The following is a 27,808-nucleotide window of genomic DNA, read 5'->3' as shown; positions in this document are numbered from 1 at the left end:
AAGTCTTTGCTAGTATGTTAGTAAATCAATTATTTATTGAACACTTCCTGCCTGTTGGCTCTTAAACAGCAGGAAGTCAAATCTCATTAGTCTTTTTGTCTTCGAAATTTTAGCGATTTCTTTGTATTGCCATCAAGATAAATTCTTCAATTTGACTTTCAAAACTTAACCTTTCTTTGAAGTAACCCATTGTGGATACCCTGATTCAGGCTAGCACTAGTTTTCAACAGGGGAATTGACTGTTACTCTAAGAAGCATATGGAAGTGTATAGGATATATTTTGGTTTCGCAGTGATACGGGATTGAGTGAGGGTTGCTACTAGCTTTTAGTGAGTGAAACCAGGGATGCTAAACCATTCTGTAATGTATAGACTTCACGTTGAAGGATTGTGCTCAGAATTCCCAAAAACCCATTGAGAAACCCTGCAAAGGAAAGAATATGGATATTGGAATCAGGAAGACCTGAATCCAGATCTCAGCTCTTATTTATAAAACAGAGATGATAATACTTACCAGTAAGTATTGATAAGTGAGATCATATTTATAAAGTGCTGTGTTTTTTAGCTTTCAATAAATAGAAACTGCTATTGAACATAATGTTTCTTGTCTGGTTCTTCTGGATTCTTGGTAGGTCTTATTTCTATCTTTGAACATTTTTTGCACCTCATGCTATTTCTGCTTAGCTAAAATGGGCTTGGGAGAAAGGGGCAGGGTGCTACTGTACTATCATAAGTTTAATGATTTTTTTTAAAAACAATCTTACTGAGATATATCAGCTAGTTCACACTAAAGGTAGAAAATGCCTCTTCATTTCAGGTTCCAATGTGATTCAGAAGGGCAGTTCCCTGGGGACTGAATGGCAGACCCCAGTTATCTCAGAGGCCTTTCGGAGCCGCTTCAGCCGCTGTTCAAGTGTAGCTGACAGTGGGGACACAGCCATTGGCACATCATGCTCAGATATTGCAGAAGGTAAGACTGGGTTAATGATTTGATAACCAATATGTATTGTCATCTTCAGATTGGATTCCCGGTGTATTGTCATTTACAGGATATTCTTTTTTTTTTTTTTTTTTTTTTTTTTCATTTTTCTTTTATTATTCATATGTGCATACAAGGCTTGGTTCATTTCTCCCCCCTGCCCCCACCCCCTCCCTTACCACCCACTCCACCCCCTCCCGTACAGGATATTCTTAAGGTCAGTCTATTCAGTCATGGAGGATAATTCTTTTTACCCCATTCTTTTCATTTCTGGTCCCAGTTTCTACTGTTTATCCTATTTGAAACAGCTTTCCAATAGGCTTCTTGACCTCAAATCTTTTCCTTCTGTTGCCAGATTAATCTTGCTAAAATCCTGATTTTATAGTTTCTACTTCCTACAAATTCTCAGTTGTTCCCATTACTTAGCGGATAAAGTTCAGAGGCCTACGTTCTGTGATCTGGCCCTGTCCATACCATTTAAACACATTTCTTAGTATCACCAAGTCTGTTACTTACAGAACTGTCTATTTTGTGGTTGTTTTTTGTTGTTGTTTTGCAGTGCTGAGAATGGCTTCACGCATGCACGGTAGTCAGGGGGTCTGATGCTAACATATATACCCAGCTCTATTGCTGCTCTTTTTTACCTTTTTAAATCTGGGCCCATTTGTATTGTTCCCAAAGGAGGTGTCCTATGGCCTCTTCCAGCTATTATTCATAATCTAGCAAAGTGTTCTTTCCACTCATTACTGATCTTTCTTTTTGCATTTTTGTATCTGTATTATCTCTGCCACTTGATTTTACACTTAAGTACCAAGTGCTGGGTAGTACTTTACAAGGATATTTTGTTTTTCCATTTAGCTGATGAGTGCCTAGAGGGCAGAGGACTTAATGATGATAATTACCATTCATTATGGATTTTGTGATAGGTAATAAATTTTTTCTACGGTTTGATTAATGCTGATTAAGAATGCTGAAGTATTTTACTTTTTCATTTTACAATCACAAAACTAGGCACTTTATCATATAAATCACTTAATCTAACTCCTTGTTGCTGATAAATAACAAAAATTCCCCTAGGTGTTAAGCAACTTGCCTAAGGATCCCATAACTAGTTATTAGATTCTGGTCTCCTGACTATAGGGTTTTTGTTTTGTTTTGTTTTGTTTTGTCTTTTCTTTTCTTTCTTTCTTGGTACTAGGCAAGCGCTGTACCACTGAGCTATATTCCAGCCTCCCAGCCCTTTTTTTTTTTTTTTTTTCTGTCCTGGGGACTGAACGCAGGGCCTTACACATGCTAGGCAAGTGCTTGACCGCTAAGCTACACCTCCAGCCCTGACTGTGATATCTTTACATCATTTGTATAATCAAGAGTGTTAGTTGAGGGCTGGCAGAGTAGCTCAAATGGTAGAACACCTGCATAGCAAGTGTAAAGCCTTGAGTTCAAACTCTAGTACCACCAAAAAAAAAAAAGAGAGAGAGAGTGTGTGTGTGTTAGCTTGGTGCCAGTGACTCACACTTGTAATCATAGCTACTTGGGAAGCTGAGATCAGGAAGACTGGTTTGAGGCTGGCCTGAGCAAACAGTTCATGAGATCCCATCTCCAAAAAATAACCAGAGTTGAATGGAATAAAGGAGTAGAACACCTGCTTTACAATTGTGAAGCCCTTGAATTCAAACCACAGTCCTGCCAAAAGAAACTGTTGCTGTCCATTTAGTTTTGACTTGTTATGGTTTTCTATGTATGTATAGTCATGGAACCTTTTCATTTTGACTAAATAGTAGAATTTTCTTTTTTTTAAATGGGACTTGGGATTGAACCCTGGGCCTTATGCACTGAGACTGATCTACTCCCCCAAACTCCCTTTTTTTTTTTTTTTTTTTTTTCAATTTTATTTCAAAACAAGGTCTTAACTATGTTGCCCAGGCTGTCCTTGAAATAGTGATCCTCCTGCTTCGCCCAGTGGAGTCACTAGGATTACAAATGTGCACTACCATGCCTAGTTTAAATAACTGGCATTTAAAAAACAAACATTGGGCTGGATTTTTCCCCTATTAAATTGACTGGCTATATTTTAATTCAGTGAAATTGTTACCCAGATTGTGTATATGGGTCTGTAGGTTTTTTGTTTGTTTGGTTGATTGGTTTGGTTCTTGCTGTGTAGCCCACGCTGACCTTAAACTTGATCTTCCTTCCTCAGCCTTCCAGGTGCTGAAATTACAGCTATGTGCCACTGTGCCCAGACAGACTTTTTAATTAGGCATTTTGGATTTCACATATTTGTATTGGGGATGCTCAATTGGTTACGTTCATGCAAATTTTCCAAAATCCAAAAATTCCAAAATGTGACACACTTCTGGTACCAAGCATTTCAGAAAAGGACTCAACCTATAGTTATAGGCTTAGTTCAGACTACCATACTTCATAAACCAATGTGGGATATAGATCAAAAGTGATTGATATTTAGCAGTAGCTCAGTCTACTCTTATTATGAAAGGATGGTTGTGAAAAAGAATTAATTCCTTTTCTTTGGTGGTAATGGGGTTAGAATTCCGGGCCTCATACTTGCTAGGCAGGCACTGTGCTACTTGAACCATTCTGCCAGCCCTGTTTTTTCTTTTTTTTTTGAGGGGACCAAATGTAATTGAAGTGAGGAGAGATTTAGTTTTTGTTTGTTTGTTTTTAAGGTGGACAGAATGATTTATTGTTGAGCATGATTAAGGTGGTTAAGGAGGGGACAACACAGTGAGGAGCCTTTACCAGTGCAGGACTCGCCTTGTCCAGGGGACCACGATTAGGGATATATTTGACCCCATAGCCATTGGGGATGAGCTGTTCCTCAGCTACCATGTGTTCAAATCCATCTGCATTAAACTTGGTAAAACCCCATTTCTTTGAGATGTGGATCTTCTGGAGACCAGGGAACTTCAACTTCACCCTGTATAGAACCTCAATCATACGGTCCTTATTCTGCAGCTTGGTGTGGATGGACATGATTACCTGGCCATTGTGAACTCTGGCCACTGTGCTCTGGGGCTTCCCAAAGGTACCTGCATACCTGTCTGGAAGCTGTCAGACCCAGCACAGGACATCTTGTTGATGGGAATGAGATGGAAAGGGTGCAACCGAACACAAATATGAAAGCCATCTTTGCCACAACTTTTTACCTTGTACTTATTGGCACAAATATGGGCAACCTCCAGGGCTCTGGAGGAGAGCTGCTCACATTCATCAGATACCATGTGGCCACAAAATGGGTTTCGTCAACTTTTCACCTTCTCCCACTCCAGGTCAAAGATGTAGATCTTGTCATCAGGCACACCTCAGCAAAAGTGAGACTTTGAGTATGGCTTGTTCTTACAATATCAATAACACTGAGTGGGGTGGTGATCCATGGTGACACCAGGATCTTCAGTGGTATGCTGAAGCAAAAGATGAGATTTAGAATTATATCTTTAAAATGGCAAAAGCCTTGTGATTTTGGAAACTGTAGACTTCTCTAAACAAAAAAATCACATATCCCTTACAGTAACTCTCAAATGCCTTTGAAAATGGTAGAAGATAGTGCGCCTTTGGAAATGAGTCTTGCTGTTCTGTTTCAAAGTATTCTAAAACACAAATCAGGCTCAAGGTGTGACTTGACATTTTTATAACATAGTTTGAAGCAGGTAGTTTCATTAAACTATTCAGATAAAACCAATAGAAAGTTGGTGACCACAACCTCACTTTATTCCATCATCTATAGAAGAATTATGAGAAACAACACACTTCCCTGGGTCAGTTGGCGCTCTTCTTGGTGTGGCTTTTGGAATTATTGTTGTGGGTATTAAAGGCTCACAGCTCAACATGTGCCGCTGTCTCACTGGCCTCTGTTCATAATTACACTGGGCAACGAGTTCTTGGCAAGAGTTACAGGGTGGTGCTGCTGTTAAGGATTTCAAGTAGGCTCCTTACTAGTCTTACACTTATCACCAGTCTGCCTTAACTTGGTTGACTAGTCATATATTTATGTTGTTGGACTTCAAAAACTATCTTTTAATTCAAAAATTTACTTCTTTTTTGGTCCTGAGAGGCTAATGCATGTTATCAGACACTGTTAAGGGTTTTATTTATGTATGATCTTTTATGCATCCCCAAGATTATCTGAATGTAATAAATTAGATACTCTGTTTACATTCTAAGGGACATTTTGGCTTATTATTATTTATTGTTGTTGTTACTGTTTTTGTAGTACTGGGGTTTGAGCTCAGGATCTTGTAGTTGCTAGGCAGGCAATCTACCATATTAGCCACACCCCCAACCCTTTTTATGCTTTAGTTCTTTTTTTGATAGATTCTTTCATTTTTGCCTAGGGCTAGCCTCAGACCACAATCTTCCTACCTATACTTCTCACATAGCTGGGATTATACATATGTACCACCACACCTGGCTTATTCATTGAGATGAGATCTTGCTGACTCCCCCTACACACTGACCTCGAACTGTGATTTTCTCAACCTCTGCCTCCCTAGTATCTGGGATTACAGGTATGAGTCACTGTGCCTGGCTGCTTAGTGAGCAGATGGTAGCTGATGTATACTGTAATTCCAAGAAAAGTTATATCTGTCCTTATTAATTGAGTGGGCCCTGTGTTAGTTGGTAGAGAGGCAAAAAGATAATGTGGTAGTACCTTTTTCCACGACAGATGTGGTTGGTTTGGAGAAGAGTACTGGGCATAGTTGGAAAGAGAAGATGTTAGTTTTCCTTGTCACCATATTAATTTTTCTGCCTGTTAAAAGTAATAGGTATGTAACCTTACATTCCCATCTTACTTGCTAGCAGCACACTGCTCTGGCACATTAGTTCTGTGACTTTGTAATTCTCTTGAAAACTAGAAGTAGGTAGAAATGTGAACCTTCTCCAGCAGGGCTAGTCAGGGAGTTGTCTCCAAGACCAAGCAGGAACCAAAGAAGTATAAATCTGGTCTGAAGAAAAAGTTAAAAATCACAATTGAGTAAAACAAGGAGGCAAGTGAAAGACAAAATATAAAATAGAGGGTTTCAGTGTGTATCCACTTGAGAGTGCTCACTGTGCTAAAGTGAAATCTGAGAGTTACTAAGAATAACTTCCCATATCCAGGCAGTCAGGTCTGGGGTGTGGGAGAGAGAACAGTCCTGACTCAGATGCTGTGCTCTCTGCCCTGGATACTGAGCAGGACTGTCTAGTTTGCCTTATTCTTCAGATAGTGTAGAGTCATTTCTCACTTTCACTGGGAGCTTTTGGAGGTCACAGAGGATTCTGGTACTCCTGGAAAGGATATTGTTATTAGATTAGCTTATAGATTAGACTTGCTCAACTTCCAGAAGAATAGGACCTAATCTATTTTCCTTAAAGTAAGTGATTTTTTTTTTCTTTTGGTGGTATTTGGGGTTGAACTCAGGACGCCACTCTTGCTAGGCAGGTGCTCTACCACTTGAGCAACTCCACCAACCAGTAAGTGATTTTTTAAGTTCAGTTTTCAGCTTTGCTTGTTGACTGGCAAGGTTATTTGTATTGAAAAATCTTTACAAAGGATGTAGTGTAAATTAAAGGTGAGCCATTGTTGCCTTTTGTTGGTTTACCCTGTGACTGGCATATGAGATCTTGGAACACACATCTCTCAATTAGGTTGCCTTGTTTGCCTGCTTGATACTTGTCTGAGGACAAGCAGAGAACGTATTGCATAAGAGCCAAACTCAAGAAAGCTTGTCGTTTCAACTTTAACTTATAGAAACTATTCTCTCCACAGATTTTTGCAGCTCAAGTAGCAGCCCTTCTTTCCAGCCTATCAAAAGCCACATAACCATCCCAACGGCCCATGTGATACCTTCTACTTTGGGGACCTCTCCTGCCAAGCCAAATTCTACACCTGCTGGACCTTCTTCCTCTAAATTCCCTTTGTCAGGGTTGGCAGAAAGTGTGGGGATGACAAGAAATGGAGACTTTGGCGCAGTGAAACGTTCTCCAGGCCTATCAAGAGATCTCATGTATCTCTGTGGTGGTGCTGGAGAAAATGCAATTGATCAGTCCTGGTTTCCAGCAGTGGGTCATGAAAGAGAGGAAGAGATGAGGAAGTTTGATATTCCTAACATGGAATCTACTCTCAATCAATCAGCCATGGCAGAGACACTTTATTCAGATCCCCACTACCGAGTCCACTTTCACAACCCAAGATCTGATGCAAACAAAGAGTTGTACAAAGTACTGCCTGAGGCCAAGAAGGCCCCGGGCAGTGGGGCAGTATTTGAGCGAAGTGGACCACAGTCTAGCAGCAGTGGAGTGCTCCCTTTGGGAATACAGCCTGCTCCTGGGCTCTCCAAACCTCTATCATCCCAAGTGTGGCAACCAAGTCCTGACCCTTGGCATCCCCGAGAGCAATCTTGTGAACTCAGTACTTGTCGGCAACAGCTGGAATTGATCCGTTTACAGATGGAGCAAATGCAGGTAAAGACCCTTCTTTCCTTGGATTTTGCAGGTTCTGTGCATTCTTAGAACTGTATAGCCTTTGTCCTATAAGAAAACATATATGAAGAAAAAAAGATGTTTGTAGACAGGAAATGAAGGTTTGTGAGCTCTTGGCCATTAATTCTGTTGGTGGTCTAACTAAACACCAGATAAGTTCTCCAAAGTAGAGAGTTACAAGGGAATACTCAAAAAAGGACACTAACCCTGGTTGCATACTCACTGTATTCCACTAATTAGACTAGGTACTTTCACATATAGAATTTTATTTAATTCTTATAGCACTCTGATGAGGTAAATATAGAAACTTACTGGGTTGTTAGACTAAATCTGTCCAGAGTCATAAAGCTGATGAGTGGCAGAGCTAAGGCTTAAAGATCATCTTTGTTAGAGTGCCTGACCAGCAAGCACAAAGCCCTGACTTCAAACCCAGTACCAACAAAACAAAACAAAACAAAAAGACCATCTTTGAACGCTTGTATTCTTCTGGGTTTTTTTTTGTTGTTGTTGTTGTTCGTTTGCTTCAAGAGTTCTGACTGGTTGCTAGTGGCTTACTCCTGGTTTCCAGCAGTGAGTCATTACTCCTGTAATGCTAGCTATGCTAGCTACTTGGGATGCTGAGATTAGGAGGATCTCAGATCAAGGCCAATCTGGACAAATAGTTTGAGAGGACCCCCCCCCTCCCCAAATCTCCAAAATAACCAGAACAGAGTGGACTGGAAGGGTGGCTTGCTTTGCAAGCACAAAGCTCTGAGTTCAGACCTCAGTACCACCAAAAAAGTCCTTGTGCTATTAAAGAGTGGGAAAGAAGAGAACAAAGCATATTCTTCCTTGATTGCTGAGGACCTATTACCTTCTAGTTTACCTCTGTTGCCAGATAATAAATGATAACTGACCTTAGAAACTAAAGCCTTTCTGAACAGAGAACGTTTAGTTGGCAGAAATCTCCCTGGCAGGTTCTTTCCAGTCATGCATCAGAGCTAAAATTATTTCATAAGCATTGGCTTTGTCAGGCTGAGCCAAACTGGGCCTTGACTCCAGACCTAGCTGTGTACTGCTCAGGTATTTTCAGGTGGTGATGGTCAAGATCAAATCCCTTGGCTTGTTTGTTTTCCAGCTTCAGAATGGAGCCATCTGCCATCATCCTGCTGCTTTTGCTCCTTTACTACCCACCTTAGAACCAGCACAATGGATCAGCATCTTAAATAGTAATGAACACCTTCTGAAGGAAAAAGAGCTCCTCATTGACAAGTAAGATGGCAAGGAGGGTTGCAAGGCCAGGCTCTGCTCTCCCAGGCCTCACTTAGGACACCCAGTGAGCTCTTCACAAGGGCAGTGCACCCCCTTCTGTTTAGGCCCTTAGCCAGGTTGATATCTGACATAGGACTCTTGTGGTTTCTGTAGGGGTTCTAGGGAGTGCCTACAAAGAGTGGCTGAATCATTACAGCTTGCCTCTCATTTCTCTCAGTCATTTTCTCATTTATTCTTCCTTCTTCAGCAAAATGTGATGTCTAGAATCAGGGTCTTTGCTTTCATAGTAGGGATTGTTTCCCATCTGTCTAAGGAAAGGGGCTTATAGTGTAAAGAGGTTAGTGTCAGGACCTCAGTTCTGAATTTGTTGGCTTTTGCAGGCAGAGGAAACACATCTCTCAGCTGGAACAGAAAGTGCGAGAGAGTGAACTACAAGTTCATGGTGCTCTTTTGGGCCGCCCTGCCCCCTTTGGGGATGTCTGCTTGGTGAGGCTGCAGGTAAGCACTGGGGCCAGGCCAGCATTCTGCTTATCATAATTCAAGTGTTTTCCCCGTGCTTGGCACCATTAGATATCTCAGAGATACAAAAGGGATCAAGCCAACATAGGCATCCCCTGCCCTCAAAATGTAAACATTTTAATTGTAAAGCATGCTTTTCTGGGCCTTTGTGAGAATAGAAAAGGCTTGAGTGGAGAAATGGGCAAAAGTCCATATGCCTTGGTGTCAGGACATATTTGAGAGGAAAGGAAGGCAGAGCAAGATAGATAATAAAGCCCTAGCATTAGGTGATCTTAGAAGTCTTAATCTGTTAACACTGGCCAAATGGAGGGAGAAATAGAGGCAATGGGGGACTTAGTACTGTTCTCATTTTTATTCTTTTATGTCTAGGAGCAGCTGTAGAAAACCATATTCTCACTGAGGTCAATGTCTAGTGAGGGTTGAGAACTTGAGAAGAAACCTGCTTTGTGGGCCAAGCTTCTGCAACTTGGGCTTTTGAGTGATAAGTAGTTGGTTATAGTACTGGCCTGTTAAGGTGGTATCCCATCTCATAGAATTAGAATGTTTAAGGGTGGGAAAGGCCCTTAGGTAAAAAATCTAGTTGTTCTTCTAATTTACTGATGGAAAAAAATTGAAGTCCAAGAAGGAGGAAATACTTGCCTAAGTGGAGGGGAGTACAGGGGATCATAAGAATAGGGAACAGTTGCACATTAAGAATCTTTTTGTCAGGAACTGCAGCGAGAGAACACTTTCTTACGTGCTCAGTTTGCACAGAAGACAGAAGCCTTGAGCAAAGAAAAGATGGAGCTTGAAAAGAAACTTTCTACTTCCGAAGTTGAAGTCCAGCTCATTAGGGAGTCTCTCAAAGTGACACTACAAAAGCATTCAGAGGAGGGGAAGAAACAGGAAGAAAGGGTGAGTGAGGAGCTGATGGCTGTCTAAACTACAAAGTAGTTGGCAGTCAGCCCTCTCTGCCAACAGCCTGCACTGTTTCTAGCCCCATTCCTGGAACCAGAAGAAGTCAATTAGGTGAGATCCTTCATTACTCCTCACATAGGACCTATCTACTAAAAGTGGAACTCCTTTCTGCTTCATCTCCACAAAACAACAGTCAGGGAAAGTTGTGTTATCCCTCAGTGTCCCAGGTTGTGATGTGCCGCCAGCTGACTGGGGTGAAAAATCAACCTGGCCAGTCATATCAGATGGCACTGTTGTAAGATGTTTAAATTTATACCATTCAGTCTAGTTTCTCCTCATCCTACCTTAAAAGTAGAGACAGACTCCGTGCATGCTGCTAGATACAATTGCCTTAGAGCAGTATTGGTCATTTCTGGAAAAACTGGTTTTTAAATCTTTTGGTTATTGGTATTTCTAATTCAGAGCTTTCTCTGAAGCACATGTTGTTGAGAAACCAGTTTAGCAATGTTTAGTTCTAGATCACTTATATCAAAATCAACTAGAGCAGTGCTTCTCAAACTTTTGAGACTGACTCTTACTTTGTTGCCCAGGCTGGCCTCAAACTTCTGGGCTAAAGCAATCTTCCTGCCTCAGCCTTCTCAGTAGCTGGAACTTCAGACCTGCATGACCATGCCTAACTTTTCAAACTTCAGTGTACTTAAGAATCACTTGAGCCAGGTGCCATTGGCTCATGCCTATAATTGTGGCAGAGATCAGGAGGATTGAGGATCAAAGCCAGCCCCGGGCAAATAGTTCTTGAGACCTTATCTCAAAACAAACCCTTCATAAAAAAGGGCTGCCAGAGTGGCTCAAGCACTAAGAGCACCTGCCTAGCAAGTGTGAGGCCCTGAGTTCAAACCCTAGTGCCGCCAAAATAAATAAATAAAAGAATCACTTGAGAGAATGGGGGTATGGCTCAAGTAGTAGAGCACTTGCAAAACCCTTAGTTCAAGCCCCAGAACTCCCAAAAAAGAATCATTTTGGAATCTTTTAAAAAATTTATATCCTGCACTAGTTCTGGGAGAGGATGGGCACCCAAGAGTCTGTGTTCCTAACAACCTCCCAAGTGATGTTGGTACCATTAGTACAGCAAGGACTTAGAGGCTTTGTTGGAAAAGGAAGTTTTAAAAAATAATGTATGTATCTAAATTAGATAACCAAATATCAATAGGTTTATAATGAAACTTAGTAGTTCTGTGTCCCAGCTCAGCTCCACCTAGTTATCATCCTCAACTCCTCTTTTCTCTGGTACATACCTCTGTATTTCTGAATCATATGCTCTTCTCACACTTTCTGATAAACTCTGCTTTTGTTTCATGGGTGCCACATCTTATTTCTCCAAAAATACTGATTATAGCTTTTTGGGATGTCTGTATCTGCTTACAGTGTTTCTTGTTTTTCTCAGACTTTATTTTTTTCCTCCTGTTTTGGTGTCTTTTGGTTAGACTTGAATAAATGGACACTCAGCCTTTAAAAAGACGAGTGAGCCAGACAAGGTGGCTCATACCTATAATCCCACCTCCTTGGGAGATGGAGATAGGAGGATTGCAGTTCAAGGCCAACATAGGCAAAAAGTTAGTAAGACCCTTTCTCAAAGAACAAGCCAAAAGGCCAAGCACTGGTGGCTCACACCTATAATCCTAGCTGCTTAGGAGGCAGAGATCAGGATTGCGGTTCAAAGCCAGCCCAGGCAAATAGTTCTTGAGACCCTATCTTGAAAAAACCTAACACAAACGGCTGGAGGAGTGGTAAGAGTGACTGTATAGCAAGCATGATGCCCTGAGTTCAAACCCCAGTGCACACACACACACACACACACACACTCCCCAGTAGAAAGAGCAGGCTGGGTATGGTGGTAGAAGCTTACCTCATGGACTTCATTTTAAGGTCATTAGACTTAGACTGCTCTTTTCCCTTGGAAACTCTCAAATGTCAATATCTTCCATATTTGTCTAGAAGAGAATTTTCAACCTGCTGCCTGGTGGTGAGCCTGGGAGCAGGAATGGTTTTGGCCTTTAGATTCTTGGTGCTGAGAGAAGATTGGGTTTAAGAATCCCAATCTTAAGAATCCCAATTCTTAAGAATTTTGTCATAGATTATTTTGGGGGAGGGTTTTCAAGGAGGGTTTTTTGAGACAGGGTCTAATTGTGTAGTCCAGGCTGGCCTTGAACTCATGATCTCCTGTCCTGCTCAGCCTCCTGAGTGCTGGGATTACAAACATGCTCCACCATGCCCAGTTGTACATAGATATCTTTTTTTTTCTTTTTCAGTACTGGAGTTTGAACTCAGGGCCTATACCTTGAACTACTCCACCAGCCCTTTTTTGTGGGTCTCACAGACCATTTGCCTGGGCTGGCTTTGAACCTTGATCCTCCTGATCTCTGCCTCCTGAGTAGCTAGGATTACAGGAGTGAGCTACCAGAGCCTGGCAGTACATAGATTTTTATTTAGCTTCAAGTATGGAGTCTCTAGGGCACATTGTTTTCCATGTTGTCTGTAACTCCCACTGCAGATTATAACTCTTCTGCCTCAAATCATTTATGTCCCTCTGTTAAAAATCTCACATACTTTTTTTTTTTTTTTCTCTTTTTTTGTGGTACTGGGGATTGAACTCTGGACCTTGTGCTTGCTAGGCAGGTGCTCTACTGCTTGAGCCGCATCCCTCACATGTTTTTGTCTCCTCTCCTTATCTTTTTTAAAGTTAATCATTTCCTTCCTGTCATTTTTTTAAACGTTTTAGAAGGGAGAAGAGATAATTTTTTTTTTTTTAGAAAGACAAATTGTTTTATTTTAAAGCATTGGAAAAACATTAAGACAAATGTTCATCATATAACCAGGAAAGTGAAATATATAGAAATTGTAATTTTTCTAAACATAGTAGGTACTTTCAGACTTTCAGACAGCTAAATACTGTAAATTTTCCTGTCTTCTCTAATATCAACACTAGATATGATGAGAAATACTAAGAAGGCCCTACTAATAATTAGTCAAAGTCAGTTATTCACAGTTAACTTCATTACACAAATAAAAGTTCTTTCCAAGGTGTTCTGACACGTGAAGCTTCCAGTTGAATTTCAGAAATGTTAACAAAAGTATCTTCTTTTTTTACCTGTGAATGTCATAAGTATTGCTGAATTGTTGGCTTATATCTACTATAGATACTGGTTCTAGGCCAGCCTAAGGGTCTTCAAGCATTGAAGCCTTGAAATAACTTTCCAACTCATTAGACATTCTTTTTTTTCTACCACACCCTGCCAAATGGTGTAGTTGTCCTTGCAGAACCTTGGGGGTAGGTCTGCTGCCTTGGGGAGTAGCAGAATTGCTGCTGGAACCCTGTGGGGGACTTAGAGTAGGAGCCAGGATAGCCACCTGGGCACAGAGATCCTAACTTCCTTCCTCCACCCACCCCGCCATCCCTCCCACCTCGCCCCAGCAGCCAGAAGCTTCATGGAGAGGCAGCCTGTGGTGCAGACTCCCCTACTCATCTGGAGGGGAGGATTGCTTCTGTCTGCCCCTGCCTAGGGTACCCCAGAAGCTGCTCCTGCTACCCCAACCTCCTATCCCTGGGCCAGGGTAAAGAGGAGTCAGGGGTCAAAAATTTGGTTGGTGCATAGTCACAGATCTCACTAGTGTGTTCTTCCCTTTTTGTTTTTTAATCTGAAATTGGTTTAGCAGCATTTTCAGTAAGCTATCCAGATGATTCTGATGTAAACTGAAATGTGAGAGTCACAGGGTTAGAGCCTGGTGGTTACAGATTAGACCTGGGGTAAAGGTTTTGGCTGATTTTCAAAAATCGGTCTTAGTACTATCATGTTTTTGGATGAAAGTAGACCTTTGTCTCCTCTTTGACATCAGTTATCTGCCTCATGTTTTCTGTTTTCTCTTGCTCCCCCAACTTCTTTGCTTATGAGTCAAAGAAGAAAAAGTCACAATTCAACAGCTCTTTATTAGTGTCTGTTCTGTGCCAAACATTGTGCTATGCTTTAGAGCTGTGATATTTGCCGAAATAGACATAGCCTTTCCTCTCAAAGAATTTATAGTGTCACTAGGCCCTGGTGGCGCATGCTGTAATCCTGGCTACTCAGGAGGATTGCAGTTGGAAGCCAACCTCAGTCAAATAGTTCCTTGATACCCTATCTCGAAAAAAACCCATGACAAAAAAAGGGCTGGCAGAGTGACTAAAGTGGTAAGTGCTTAGCAAGTGTGAGGGCTTGAGTTCAAACCCCAGTACCTCCAAAAAAAAAAAAAAAAAAAGATGCTCTTACTTCAGACTCCTACTGCAAGTTCTGGGGTTCCCAGGCCATCCATTCTTCCAACCACCTGACAATAAATCCAGGGGTTCTGATGACCTCTTTAGGTTCAATAATTCCCTTGAATAATTACAGTATTGGGTATTCTTTTTCTTTCCTTCCCCTCCCCTTACTCCTCTTCTCACTCTCTTTTTTTTTTTTTTGGCAATACCAAGTTTAAACTCAAGACTTCATGCTTGGTAGGCAGGAACTCTACCATTTGAGCCATGCTTCCAGCCCTCTTTTCTTATTTTGAGACATAGTCTGAGAATGTTGCCCAGGCTGAATTCAAACTCCTGGGCTCAAGTGATCCTCCTGCCTCAGCTTCCTATAGCTGGCATTAACAGGTACACAGCACTGTGCTCAGCCTGATTATGATATTATTAGAATTTGGGAATAGCCAGATGAAGCAAGACACAGGGTAAGGTCTGAGAGGGTCCTGAAAGCAGTGCCATCTCCTCAGGGAATAGGTGTGTGACCCTCCCAGTACATCCATATGTTCACCAGCAGGATGCTTCAGAGGCTTCATGGGCTTAGATGTTCAGAGAGTTTTTATTATATCATCATTATGTAGGCCCCATTCCTTTCCCTCTTCCCTCCCTGCAGGAAGTTATACTCAATGAGTTATAACTTTCTAGTGACCAGCCCCATTTCTGAGTCATCTTGTTAGCATAAATTTATTTGTGGTGGGCTCTGACCTTCTATGTATAACAAACACACTTGGTGTCCTAAGAAAATTCCAAGGGCATAGAGGTTACCTCCAGAAACCTACCAGACAATTCTTTATTTTACTGCCGAAGTACTACCAGAGCCCTTCATCCATACCTTTGACTAGAACGTTTATAAACTCTGCAGTTCAAAATCCAAAATGGCAAAATTTGATTAGCTTTCTGCTTTCATTGAAGTACAACAACATTCATAGTCCCAAGGGCAGAGACAGTGGTCGCTTTGAAAAAAGTTCGGATCCTAGAGAAGTGAATGGAGACCAACATATGGCATTTCTTTCCCTAGGTCAAAGGCCGTGACAAACATATCAATAATTTGAAAAAGAAATGTCAGAAGGAATCAGAGCAAAACCGGGAGAAGCAGCAGCGTATTGAGACCTTGGAGCGCTACCTGGCTGACTTGCCTACTCTGGAAGACCATCAGAAACAGAGCCAGCAGGTAGCAGCAATCTCTAATCATACCCAGAGCAAACTGGGAGTGGCCAGGCAGGGGGATTTTCTGTGGCTTCCTGAAAGGAAAATCCTAAAGAAGTCATGTCTAGATTAACAATTTACAACTAGACTGGAAATTTTTTGAGGTACTTATTCAGTCTTTCTTGGCTTATTGACCTAAGCATGGGATCCTGTCTCTTAGCTTAAGGATGCTGAGTTGAAGAGCACAGAGCTACAGGAGAAAGTGACTGAGCTAGAGAGTTTGTTGGAGGAGACCCAGGCAACCTGCAAAGAGAAGGAGGTACAGCTGGAAAGTCTGAGACAGAGAGAAGCAGAATGTTCCTCCATCAGACATAGGTAAATATCCCTTTGGGACTGAGAACAGGAGGAGAGAGCTGGGTTCGTAGCTACCCCCTTGTATGTCTGTATCACTTTGAGTGAATATGCAAACCCCTTTACTTTTTTGAGCTTTGTTTTCTTTGGTTGTGAATAATAGGAAAGCTGCTTATGGGCAGAGAATATATTTTGAGGATGGGGCAAGGGTACAGAGGGGTCCTATCATTGTATTCTTTGCAAGGATCCAACCCATTGCCTAGAATATAATAATCTTTGATTGTATATAAGTTGGATGAATGAAAATCCTTATAAACTAGAAATGAGGCATGTGTTTTATTTTCAGGAGTAGATCCTGGTACTAAGGTCTCGGGGTTATCCACATTTTGAACCTTGTAAGCTAAAGACTTCCAGAAGCATCTGTTTCTCCTTAGCCCTAGGAATTGCTCTCTATTTCCAGGAAAAGTTCTGAGAACAAAACAAGATGTCATAATGTACTCTCAGAGTGTCTTGGGAGCTCCTCCATATTAATAGCAATTTTTGAAAATGATGGCTGTTTTTCAACAGCCTCTTGGACTAAACCTAGTTTCTAATGGGTAGATCAGATCTTTCATTCTATATTCAACCACAGTGTCCCTGCAGATGGGCCATGCTGGAAGAAATTGTGAGGGCCCATGGGAGGAGGCCATTGGTTGGAGTCAGAAGCAGAGTTAAGAAACAAACTTGGCTGTGCTATAGACTATACATGCCAAGGAAAAAGGAGTTCTTTTGTATTTTCCAAAATTTCTAGTTATAGTCTAAATATGTGTGATGGGTTTTTTTTTTTAAACTATCAAAATACGCTTCTGGCAAGAAGAATTGATGGCACATTAAATAGATTCTGGCCTCTAGGAAAGAGAACTGACATATACCGAGTAGATTCAAAACATCATCCTCAGCTGTGGCCTAAGTAAGTGTCTTGCCCTAAAAATATAGTAAATAGTTGAACCAGGAGTCAAAGCCACATATTTCTGACTTCAGAGTTCTAGATGAAGACACTGTCTTTTAGCCTGCAAGATAAGCAATCTGTGGAGGAAGCCAGTGGAGAAGGTCCCAACGTGGAAGCAGAGTCCTGGCAGAAGGAATGTGATTCTCTCCGAAAGGTGACTGAGGGTGTCCAGGTCATAAAAGGGGTAGACTGGTTGGAAAAAGAAGATTGTGTACTGGGGAGGGACTATGAATTCCTGGTCTTGGGCCACCTAGGATCTGCTATTGAGAGCTTTTTTCTGAGAAGTTACCCCTACATAGTAAGTTTGCATGTTAGACATCTAACTTTATGATGAGCAAGCTACTCATCAGGACTAGACAAAAGTTAGGGGAACATATTTCTTAACATCCAGACTGGATAACCCAAAATAGAGCTTTATGCACTTTGGTCATTGGCTCAGGTCCTTGAAGACCTGCTTGTATTGGTCAGAGTTCTATCCATTGAGGTGGCCTGATTCTCAACTTAGCAGAGATAGGGGATCTAAAGACCAGCTGGTAAGACTGATTATAGCTTAGCCAAAAAGAAGACTAGAAGTGATTTGGAAAACCACTGTTCTTGAGGAACAGGAAGCTGGGACTGCTCAGGGTCTCTCTTTGGATAATCAGTGTGACTAAAACCAAGAACCCTTACAGTCCGATAGAGTAGGGTTCATTAAACTGAATTTTTAGCCATGTCATTTTCCACAACACCACAATATGCACTGGCTATGTTTAAAGTTAGTTCCACTGATCTGCAGTCATTAAGGTGAGGGTCCCCATTCCCCTAGTGGTAGTCATTGGTCCATACTACATTCCTATGTAAGTTTCTATGTAGTTGGAACACAGTAATCACAAGAATATGTGAAACTAGATAGCCAGGATCCGAATTAGATTTTTGTAGGTAAAATTAACAAGTCTTTACTCTGGGCTCACAATTAATGGGCTATAGTAGTGGAACTGATAACTAGACCATAGATCCTGATGTAGCCTCTTGCCCTTTGACCTCACCATCACCCTTATACTTGCACCCTTCCTTGATAACTTTGCTTTTCAGATTGTGGAGAAGCAACAGCAGAAGATGGATCAGTTGTGCTCCCAAGTACAGGTGAGCAGGAGTCTTTGAGATGTGGTGGATAGGTCTTAATGATAGGAACACTAGAATTCAGCTACATTTTGTTTTATTCTCTGCCATGTGATTTGTTTGGTGGTAGGGATATTAGAAGAAAAACTTGGTCAGTGCTTTTGTGCTTACTGTCTTTTTGGGAAGGCAAACATTAGGAGTTCAGCACAGTGCTGTGAGAGCAGTGCACATTAGAGTTAGTTGGAGGAGAGTCAGAGGTCAAGGACAAGTTTCTGGAGATCCTGATGCTTGAAGGATGAGAAAGAATTAAGGCAAAAGGAGCTGGATAGGATACTAATAGAATTCTAATAGGAGGGACATGGAGACATGAAATGGCATTGTTTGAATATGGACCTGCAAGTAGTTTGATACTGTTGAAATAGTCATGTACCACCTAACAGTGGGGATACATTTTGAGAAATGTGTTCTTAGGTAATTTTATCACTGTGTGAACATCATAGAGTACACTTAGACAAGGTAAAACACTGTGTCCCTAGACCGTGTTTTATGGGAACACTGTTGTGTATGCAATCCATCACTGATCAAAATATCCTTCTGCAGCACATGACTATTCATTTTAAGGTGGTAAGTGGAGAGCTGGGCATTCTAGGCTCTAAGAGGGTCTTGTCTATCCAACTATGTTAGCTTTTGATCTTTAGGAGATGATAGGACTCTAGTGATGTGGTCACATTTGCAACTCAGGCTTGAATATGGAAGATTGGCAGCCTGGAGAGATACATAGTCGGGATTGTTGCAGAAGTTCTAGTGAGGTGATGAGGGAATGTGACAACATAACAGGGAAAAAATGTGAGGGGACAGATTTAAGTGGCTTTTAAGAGAGGAATCAGTGACTGACAGGATGTAGGGTGTTGAAGAATAGGGAAAAACCAAAGATGGCTCCTGATTTCTATTTTGAACCAGAGTGGGAGTATTCATCAAGATTTTACTTTAGGAGGCACGCTTTCTGCTTCCTCCCTCTAGCCGCCATCTTGGAATCTCCAGAGTGTGAGTATTCTTACTCAGAGTAAAGCAGTTTCTCTTTGGATTCACAAGAGGTTTTCACACCAAACCCATGAAACACGCTTACTCTAAGGAACAGCAGAAGCCTGCAGTCCTGATTCTTGCCATTGTGTGGGTTGGGCTATGTCTTATTTAGTTCACCTCTTTCAAGTCCTGTAAGGAGATAGTCACATGTGGTAAGCATGTCATATACCCATTTAAAATGCCAGTTTTTGTTTTTTTCCAGTATTGGGGATTAAAGTTGGCCTGCTATATTACTGGTGTTTACTATTTGAACCATGCCCGCAGCCCTTTTGATTTTGTTTTTTGAGATAGGGTCTCATTTTGCTTGGGCTGGCCTCAAACTATGATCCTCCTACCTCTGTGTGCCTCCTGAGTAGCTGGGATTACAGAAGTGAACCACCACATTTGGTTTAGTAGAGTTTTTGATAGCTCTCAAAGTAAGTGTCCTGGAACTCTGAAGTTCCACAATGTTTTAAAAGGCCCAACATTTTATTTATTTATTTTATTTTTACTTATTTATGTTTTTTGGTGGTATGAAGTTTGAACTCAGGGCCTCATGCTTGGTAGGGTGGTACTTTACCACTTGAGTCACTCCACCAGCATTGTTTTGTGTTGGGTATTTTCGAAATAGAGTCTCACCAACCATTTGCCTGGGCTGGCTTCAAATTTAGATCCTGCTAATCTCTGCCTCCTGAGTAGCTAGGATTACAGGTGTGAGCCACTAGCACCAGCTATTTATTTTTAATTTGTGCTTGGGATTGAACCCAGGACCTCATGCATACCAAGTACCTGCTCTACCATTGAGCTGTACTTCTAGCTCTAAGCCCAGCATTTTACATTTTATCTTTTTCTTTCTTTCTTTTTTGGCAGTACTAGCCTTGCCCTTGCTAGGCTGTCGCACTACCGCTTAAGCCACACCCCCAGCTCAAAGCCTAACATTTACCCATGCTGAGACTATATAGGCAAATTAAAATCTCTGGTAGATTTGCTAGAATAAGAATAAGGTGGTTCATTACCATCATTTTTGATATTTTGTAGTTGTGAGGAATTTTCCGTGGCAGTTTTTATTGAACCTAGTTTCTCTGATGCTAGGCATTTACTCTACAGAACCCCAGTCTGATATTTACATTTCTTATTAATACAGAATGGGAAACATTTTTAACTATACTTATTTGTTCAAATCAAAATTGAGATTGGAATAAATAAAATGAGAGGCAAGAAGATAAAAAAATTTTAAACATTTCCTTCTCTGACCATGACCATTCCTGCATACTCACATATCACACTACTCACCAGATTAGGTGCCTATGAATGTACTCTCCTTTTTCCACCTCTTTCAGAAGCATAGCATACACAGTATTGTTATATGCATTTGACTATTAGCTCTTCAAAGTCAGGGGCTGTTTGTATTTTTCAGTTTTCTCAGTGCCTGCCATGGTAAGAGCTCAATAAATACTGAACTCAACTGAATGGTATTTTCTGCATTGAAAAAGTCAGGTTCTCAACAAAATTGGAGAACAAGAGGGCGGAACAGGTTCTGCTGGGAAGGGGGTAGAGGGCATAGGTGGTCCAAACAATGTATACACGTGAGTAAATATAAAAACGACAAAATAAAATTAAAAAAAAAAAAAGGTTGTGTTCAAATTGAAGGAATATTTATCTGTACAGCCAACAGAATATTAAGCAGATACACTTAAGAGCCATGATGGAGGCATGAATGACAGGGTGGGATTAGGATTGGTTGAGATCTGATTTGCAGATTGAAGAAGGCTCAGAAACCTTAGACAGAGCATAAAAACATAAGAGGAGCAAGCAAAGGACTTGGAACTGGAGCCTCAGCTGGAAACTTCGGGGATGAGGCTAGTCATTCATGTGACTGGAGTTGAGCCTGTGTAGGAGTGAAGAGATAGATGGGAAAGTGAATAGGAGCTGGATGCTTTGCTAGAAGGTCCTGCTAAGAAACTGGCCTCAATTCAGCATGTGATCAGGGGCCATCAGTGGGTTTAAATGGGAAGTCACAGATCTGGCCTCTTCTAAAATAATTTCTTAACATCAGTGTGAGGTTAGGGTGGGATTTTACTATATAGTCCAGGCCAGAGGCGATATGGTCTGAACCAGACTTGTTACTCTGGTGTGCTCTCCTCAACACATTGCCGTGGGGTTCAGAGCCTAGAACAAGAAGTGGCTCAAGAAGAAGGAACAAGCCAGGCCCTAAGAGAGGAGGCCCAGCGGAGGGAGACGGCCTTGCAGCAATTACGCACAGCAGTGAAGGAGGTGAGCAGCATTAGCCAGGCCTTTTCATACAGACTCCTCATACCTGATTTCTCTGTTTGCTTTCCCCATCCCTGTGCCTACAAGAGCCCAGTGTGTGAGGAGCCCTTACTGAACTTTTTGAGAAGAGCAGTGGGAAGGTACATTGCATCATCCTTTATGTTAAAGGCCCTAGGCCTGTTTTAAAGTGGCCATAATTACCCAGGAATGCTTTTCAGATGTGGGAAATCATTCTCTGTCCTTTTGTCTTCCTGCAGCTACAGGTTTGTGGGGTTGCAGAGGGAGGGTTCAAGAAAACTGAGGAAACCAGACCTAATGGCACATGCCTGTAATCTCAACACTTGGGTGGCTGAGGTAGGAGGTTTGGGAGTTGGAGGCTAGCCTGGGCTACATAGTTTCAGGCCATCCTGGGCCACATAGTGAGACCCATCTCAGCCCCATTTCTCCCCCTGCTCCCAAAAAAGACTTGGTTTGGTGATCCTCATGCAGTAAATAGAGTTGTCAGCAGGAGGCCATCAAGTTTACTGGCCAAATGCAAGGATTGTCACATAGCCCAGTGTGGGTGGAAGACTGGAACTGGAAGAGGAACACTATTCAGTCTTTAAGACAGAATAGAGATAAGGAGGGAAGTAGATGGATTAAACTGTGAGGAAGAGGGAGTGATAGAAGTAGACGTATATGAATAACTGGTCTGTATAGTAAAGCCTAAGTGCACTGAGGTGAGGATTTGGAAAGGCAGGATACTTTTAGGCTTTGAATCCTCAGGTCTTCACCTTCTCCAGCCCCACACCGGGCAGCCACTAACTGTCATACTATTTTCCTTACCCCCTTATTCCTCTGACAGCCTGTGATCATGCTGGCTGGTGGCCACTTTTGTCAGGGTGGCAGGGAGAGATTGAAACCAGTGTCTCCTCAGATTTCACTGTTCACATTAAGCCATCTCTAATAGCCTGGCTAACAGAGTTGGCTGAGGGACTGGCTTCAGATAGAGTTCTAGGGGCGGAGCATCTTCTCTGGTTCCTGGACAGAAACCTGGAGGCTGGTGACTCAGAGCCTGCTGGGAGCAACTTCCTTTCCAATGTTGGATCCTTATGGGCCAAACCTACCCACAGGAGGATCTGGGCCTGGTATTGGGGGCGTTGCGGGAGAGGGGGCATGGGTAGGGGTGGGGAAGAGGGATATTCCCTGTGACTCATACTTCCTCTCCACACAGGTATCCACACCCACTCGCACTCACATGCACAGATACTCTGCCTCTCCCTGGGTGCCTGGGGTAATGGGCTTACCCACCTGTCTGTTCAGCTCTCAGTGCAAAACCAGGACCTGATTGAGAAGAATCTGACGCTGCAGGAGCACTTGCGTCAGGCCCAACCAGGGTCCCCATCTTCACCAGACACAGCCCAGCTGGCATTTGAGCTGCACCAGGAGTTGGCCAGTTGTCTTCAAGATCTGCAGGCTGTCTGTAGCATTGTGACCCAGAGAGCCCAGGGCCACGACCCAAATCTCTCCCTTCTTCTGGGCATTCATTGTGAGTTCTTAGGCCACTCTGGGATTTGTGAGAGTGAGTTTCATTCTTTCACCCCCATCCAACTTTATTCTTAGGATAATGTGGGAATCTTTGAGAGTTTGTATGTTTCAGAAAGTAGGTGTTCATTAAGTGTTTTGTAAAGGGGCATCCTTATAGGGTATTTGCATTTAGAACAAATAAAAAGCAGACCTTAGGTAGCAAGTTATTAACCCACTGTCTGCAGTTGCTTTATCAAAAATGTCATGTCCTGGGCCTTGGTGTGTAACTAAGTATAGAGTACTTGCTTGGTGTACCTGAGACCCTAGATTATGGGCCTCAGGAACTACCTGACCATATTACCCCTCCACATGAAGTGTTTCCTAGCTGACTTGCTAACGCTCTTAAAATGCTCTCCTCCTCAGCCACACAGCACCCAGGGACTCAGCTAGACTTGCAGAAGCCCGATGTGATCAGGAGGAAACTAGAAGAAGTTCAACAGCTGCACCGTGACATTGAGGATTTAAGGACCACCTTGTCGGACAGATATGCCCAGGACATGGGAGAAAACTGTGCTACACAGTGAGGAATGTGGGGGGTAGTCCAGGCTTTATTCTCCAGGGAGAACCTGGGCTGCTGAGACCCTAGGCAGCAGGTTGCCCTGACAATTCTGCCTCGTCCTGTTGCTCCCAGAGATGAGGAGAGGAGAGAACCTGCATCTGGGGCCAAGGGCTGATGAGGGAAGGGAGCTTGCCTTGCTTTACCTTGTTTGGTTATATTCATCCTGTTATCTTAATTCACCCTTCAAGGGTGAGTTACTAATTAACTTCAGCAGGTGCAACTGATAAAGTCTTCAGAAACTGTTCCCAGCCCTAGGCTGACATCAAAGACCAACAGACTGCTCACCTCTCTCCATCCTCTATGTTAGGTCCACATTCATTCCCACTCTTTACTGTGGTCCTATTGATAGTCCAGAACTCATTAGAAGGGTGTGGAAAGACCAAGTAGGAGTAACAATGACCTTTTTGAGAATTCTCAGGCCCTGTGTGCCAGCCTTCCTGGGAACTGAGCTGGCTTTCTGGGTTTTCTCAGGCTCAGTTCCATTGCTTCTTCCTCAGGGCTCTTGTTCTCACAGAAGCCTCAGGGTGATCTGCTCATTAGCAGAGGACCCGCTAGTATTGGGAGCCTAGAAATTACAGCCCGGGCTCTTTAATCTGCCTGTCAGCCATCTTTCTAGGAGATCCCACTCCTCAGCTGCCCTGTGTCCCAGGAGCCCTGGCCATATGGTCAGCATAGCCTCTTTCTCCTTTGTTCTCAGGCCTTCCAGGTAGCCATTTTCTTGGGCTTTGAGTGTAAACTCTTCTCTGGTTCTGGGCATAGGCAGAATTTTCACCCAGAAGGCCACAGAGCAGTTGTCAAGCTGCTTACCCCATACCCCTGGGCTGCAACCTCTGCCAGCCCTCTGATCTGTGCCTCTCTCATGTTGTGGGGGAAGGCATTTGCCTTTCCTGCTCTGGCCTTCTTGGGAGTTTGGAGTACCCACTATGGATCAGCTCTGAAGTACAGTTTTCAGTGTTTCGTTAGTTGGATTGTTTCTCTGAGGTCTTTGGATCTTCTGCTTTCTGTTTTTTCTTGCCTCCCAGTTTAGGGAGCATCTCACAACTGTTAATGTCTGGTTGTTGGGCCAGCCCCAGGCCACCTCTAAATCCTGGAGCCAGGCCAAGGAGGGGCTGTGTGTGTGTGTGTGTGTGTGTGTGTGTGTTGGGGGGTAGGGGGAGCAAAGCAGTTCAGGAGCCCAGAGGCAGCTATGGCAAGACTTGTGCTAAGCTTTGAGCTGTTTGCAGCATCCTGGACTTCACTCCAGGGACTGAATGAGCCTCCTTAAGTGTTTTTACAAGTTTGTGTCTTATTTATGGAGTGACTTATCCCTTCCATTCAGAGCAACCCCACCCAGCTGGCCATCCTCTTAGCATCTGGGCTCCTGCCTCCTAAAAGCAGAGCTGCCTGGTTGGTCTCCACCCTGTGTTGGGAGATCAGCCACCATGCTCACGGGTATTTTTCCTTGTAAAGTTTATAAGCAGTTATTTATATGCCTCTTTGTTATGTCAACTAGTTTGTATTGCCTATTTTGATTACAGAATAAAATATTTAATAAACATTTCAGTTTCCCCTAGCCTTACATCACCTCCATCCCCCAGCCCCACTCCTCACACTTGTGGATGGTTGGAACCAAAGGCTGGATCCAGGCAGCAGCAAGGAGGAACTTTTGGCAGGTTGGGCTTCATGTCCATATCTCTGCCACTTCTGCTTCTCTTTCTTTGGGGATAAATAAGATCTCTGCCCACACTACTTTTTGTTGGGCAAAGCTACCCTGAGTCATAGAGCACGTTGTCACTGGAAAGTTTCAGCAGGCCTCAGAGAGGAAGTTAGAGGCCTTCAGGTTTCTGTGGCTTCTGAGGAAGTATCTTCCCCAGAGTCAAGCAGGCACTGTTTATCTCAGAGGACTTGGGTTCCTGGGCCATTACCTGTCTAAGCCTTGCATCAGAGAGTGAAGGCTTCAAAGTTACTAGAGCCTGCTCCCTTGGAACTCCCTGAATTCTTTCTCAAAATAGCAGTAGTTTAACAAGGGCCAGCTTGAGTCCAGGCTCTTGAGTGCTGGTTCTAACCTTTGCCACATTTTGCAGAGCTATCCTACCAGCATCTACCTTAGTGTCCATTTGGCTCCTGGAGGGTGTGGACCTGCTTCCTGCCACCGCCCATCCTGGTCTAAACCCACTTGAGCGGACAGTTGCTTTAGGGAAAATCTCTTGGCAGCAACTGCCCCTTCTTTGGTGTGCTTCCTATCCAAGAACTTTGGGTGTGAAACACGCGCAAGGGTTCTCCGAGTCTCAAGCTGAGCTGTGACTTACAGGACGACTCCTGGAGACCAAGGGCGGCAGTTGGATGTATTAAATCCTGGGTGAGCTGGGGAGGCCTCGGCTAAACCCTCCTTTGTCCTCCCGGCCTTTCCTGCCATCTGGCCCCTCCCCAGCCTCACACCGTGACTCCCAGATCAGGAAAGGCTGAAGGGGGCCACGCAGGGGCAGAGGACACCCGGGAAGGGAGGGGGCCGCGAGAACGGGGCGGGGTCGTACAGGCCCCGCCTCGCCCGCCTGCGCAGCTCATTGGTCCCGAGAGCGGTGACTCGCGGGCGGAGCAGGAAGGAAACCGCTCCCGAGCGCGGCCGCGTCGTCTCTAGGCCGTGCAGTTGCCGCTCCCACTGCCCCTCCGTCTGTCTGCACGTCCGCCTGCCTGCCTGCAGCATGAGCGGCCTGCGCGTCTACAGTACATCGGTCACCGGCTCCCGCGAAGTAAGTGCGCGCCGGCGCCGGGGAAGAGCGCCGGGCCGTCTCCCGGAGCTCCGAACCCGGCGCCCGGGACCCGCCCCCACGACAGAGGAGGGCCAGGGGGGCGGGGGCGAGGTGAGGGGCACAGCCCGATTCGAAGCCCCTCCACCGGGCATCCCGGGTCCTCAGCAGACCTACCATGAACTGCCCATGCCCGTTCCCCGTCTCTTGGACACCTACTCTTTGCTCCTCGACCCGTCTTTATCCCACCCTTCCTCTCCACTGATCGCGCATGGAGAGAGCATTTCTGCAGCAGGGCCTGCCCCCGGCTGCTGCCCGAACTTTACCTTCTTCCTTCTTTCTCATCCCTCCGGTGGTGGTGGTGGTCCCTCTTTCATCCTGCTCCACCTCCAGCCTGCCTCATCCTCCCAAGTCCTCGTGGGCAGAACTCTCCTCCCCCTCCCCAAGTAAATCCTTCACCTGGCCACTAACCCTGCGCACCCTCTGCCCCTAGATCAAGTCCCAGCAGAGCGAGGTGACCCGCATCCTGGATGGGAAGCGAATCCAATACCAGCTAGTGGACATCTCACAGGACAACGCCCTGAGGGATGAGATGCGAGCCTTGGCAGGCAACCCCAAGGCCACCCCACCCCAGATTGTCAACGGGGACCAGTACTGTGGGGTATGGGCCCAAGGGGATGGGGTGTTGGTTTGGGGGGTGGGGGAACATTATAGGAAGACCCCCATCTAGAGTCAGACCTGGACAAAACACTTAGGCCTCCTAAACCTGCACTAAGGTGACCACCCTCCTCCCTCAGGACTATGAGCTCTTCGTGGAGGCCGTGGAACAGAACACACTGCAGGAGTTCCTGAAGCTGGCCTGAACAGAAAGGGCCCACAGTCCTCACTGGACTCCACACCACCTTCTCCCCTCAGACCTTACCTGGCCCAGGACCTTGCGACCAACTCATGTCATTTCTGACCTTCTGACCTTGGAGTCTCTACCCCCTATCCAAGCCTTCTCCCTCTCCATAGCTCCCTCTCCTCCATTCAAATGCAACATTCCTTATCCATTAGTCTCAGAAATTGTCTTAAGCCACAGTCCCAATACTGGCTAGCTGTCTCCAGCCACGCCTTGGGGCTGCCTCCCTGCCTGGCACTGGCTAATGGGCACTTCTCTTGGTTCCATTAGCTAGTGCTCTGCCAAAGGCCCTGCAGTCCCCCTCCTGGGAGCACCTTAGAGACTATTAAATGCCCATTCCACTGGCAGTGTCTGTTTAGTTGTGGCCCAGGAATCCTGGGGTCCCTGCCCTGGGTAAGGCTGCTGGTTGCGATTGTGCTGAAGCTGTGTTCATGGGTCGTGTGTGTGTGTGTGTGTGTGTGTGTGTGTGTGTGTGTGTGTGTGTGTGTAGTGCATGTGTTTGGATATATGTCTGGTACCACATGCCTGTGTGGACCAGATGTTTCTGGAGACAGTGGCTGGGCCACCCTCCAGTTCCTATGCATGTCTGATGTCCACTGCATCATTGCATGCCTGACAGTGAATGTGGCTGCCCCCCTGGGTGCCTCCTGTCTTGAAGCAGACTGGCTTTGTGTGGGTATGTCTTGGGGGTGGGCAC

General features: G+C 44.1%; 2 protein-coding genes and 2 pseudogenes across 5 annotated transcripts in view; 2 read left to right on the top strand and 2 right to left on the bottom strand.

Moving 5' to 3' along the window:
• Cep85 (centrosomal protein 85) overlaps window positions 1-25,021 on the top strand; it is a 34,561-nt gene extending 9,540 nt beyond the window's left edge. Inside the window, exons 3-14 of one of the 4 annotated variants that reach the window (XM_020158750.2) lie at window positions 817-969; window positions 6,743-7,437; window positions 8,573-8,706; window positions 9,087-9,204; window positions 9,934-10,119; window positions 15,462-15,614; window positions 15,810-15,964; window positions 16,989-17,082; window positions 18,000-18,050; window positions 21,255-21,362; window positions 22,662-22,887; window positions 23,289-25,021. In XM_020158750.2, coding sequence (XP_020014339.2) covers window positions 817-969; window positions 6,743-7,437; window positions 8,573-8,706; window positions 9,087-9,204; window positions 9,934-10,119; window positions 15,462-15,614; window positions 15,810-15,964; window positions 16,989-17,082; window positions 18,000-18,050; window positions 21,255-21,362; window positions 22,662-22,887; window positions 23,289-23,449 — 2,234 coding nt within the window. In that variant the 3' untranslated portion in view covers window positions 23,450-25,021. Of the gene's footprint in view, window positions 1-816; window positions 970-6,104; window positions 6,348-6,742; window positions 7,438-8,572; window positions 8,707-9,086; window positions 9,205-9,933; window positions 10,120-15,461; window positions 15,615-15,809; window positions 15,965-16,988; window positions 17,083-17,999; window positions 18,051-21,254; window positions 22,487-22,661; window positions 22,888-23,288 lie in introns of those variants that run through there. The other 3 variants (XM_074080912.1, XR_012450021.1, XM_074080911.1) reach the window with 3 other exon arrangements.
• LOC109683064 (large ribosomal subunit protein uL16-like) lies at window positions 3,658-4,370 on the bottom strand (annotated as a pseudogene).
• On the bottom strand, window positions 13,245-13,773 carry LOC109683083 (M-phase-specific PLK1-interacting protein pseudogene; annotated as a pseudogene).
• Window positions 25,022-26,041: 1,020 nt separating the features above from the next.
• Window positions 26,042-27,458, top strand: Sh3bgrl3 (SH3 domain binding glutamate rich protein like 3). The gene is made up of 3 exons (XM_020158752.2): window positions 26,042-26,213; window positions 26,704-26,871; window positions 27,008-27,458. The coding sequence occupies exons 1-3, from the start codon at window positions 26,166-26,168 to the stop codon at window positions 27,071-27,073; spliced, it is 282 nt and encodes a 93-aa protein (XP_020014341.1). The 5' UTR covers window positions 26,042-26,165; the 3' UTR covers window positions 27,074-27,458.
• The last annotated feature ends 350 nt before the right edge of the window (window positions 27,459-27,808 follow it).

This window comes from Castor canadensis, chromosome 7, assembly GCF_047511655.1.
Source record: "Castor canadensis chromosome 7, mCasCan1.hap1v2, whole genome shotgun sequence".
Taxonomy (NCBI): Eukaryota; Metazoa; Chordata; class Mammalia; order Rodentia; family Castoridae; genus Castor; species Castor canadensis.
This window is presented reverse-complemented; position numbering and strand designations above follow the sequence as displayed.

Coding starts and splice junctions, on each gene's coding strand:
- Sh3bgrl3 (XM_020158752.2), top strand. CDS start 26,166: ATGAGCGGCCTGCGCGTCTACAGTACATCGGTCACCGGCTCCCGCGAA. Junction 26,214..26,703: donor CGGTCACCGGCTCCCGCGAA/GTAAGTGCGCGC, acceptor CTCTGCCCCTAG/ATCAAGTCCCAGCAGAGCGA. Junction 26,872..27,007: donor ACGGGGACCAGTACTGTGGG/GTATGGGCCCAA, acceptor CTCCTCCCTCAG/GACTATGAGCTCTTCGTGGA.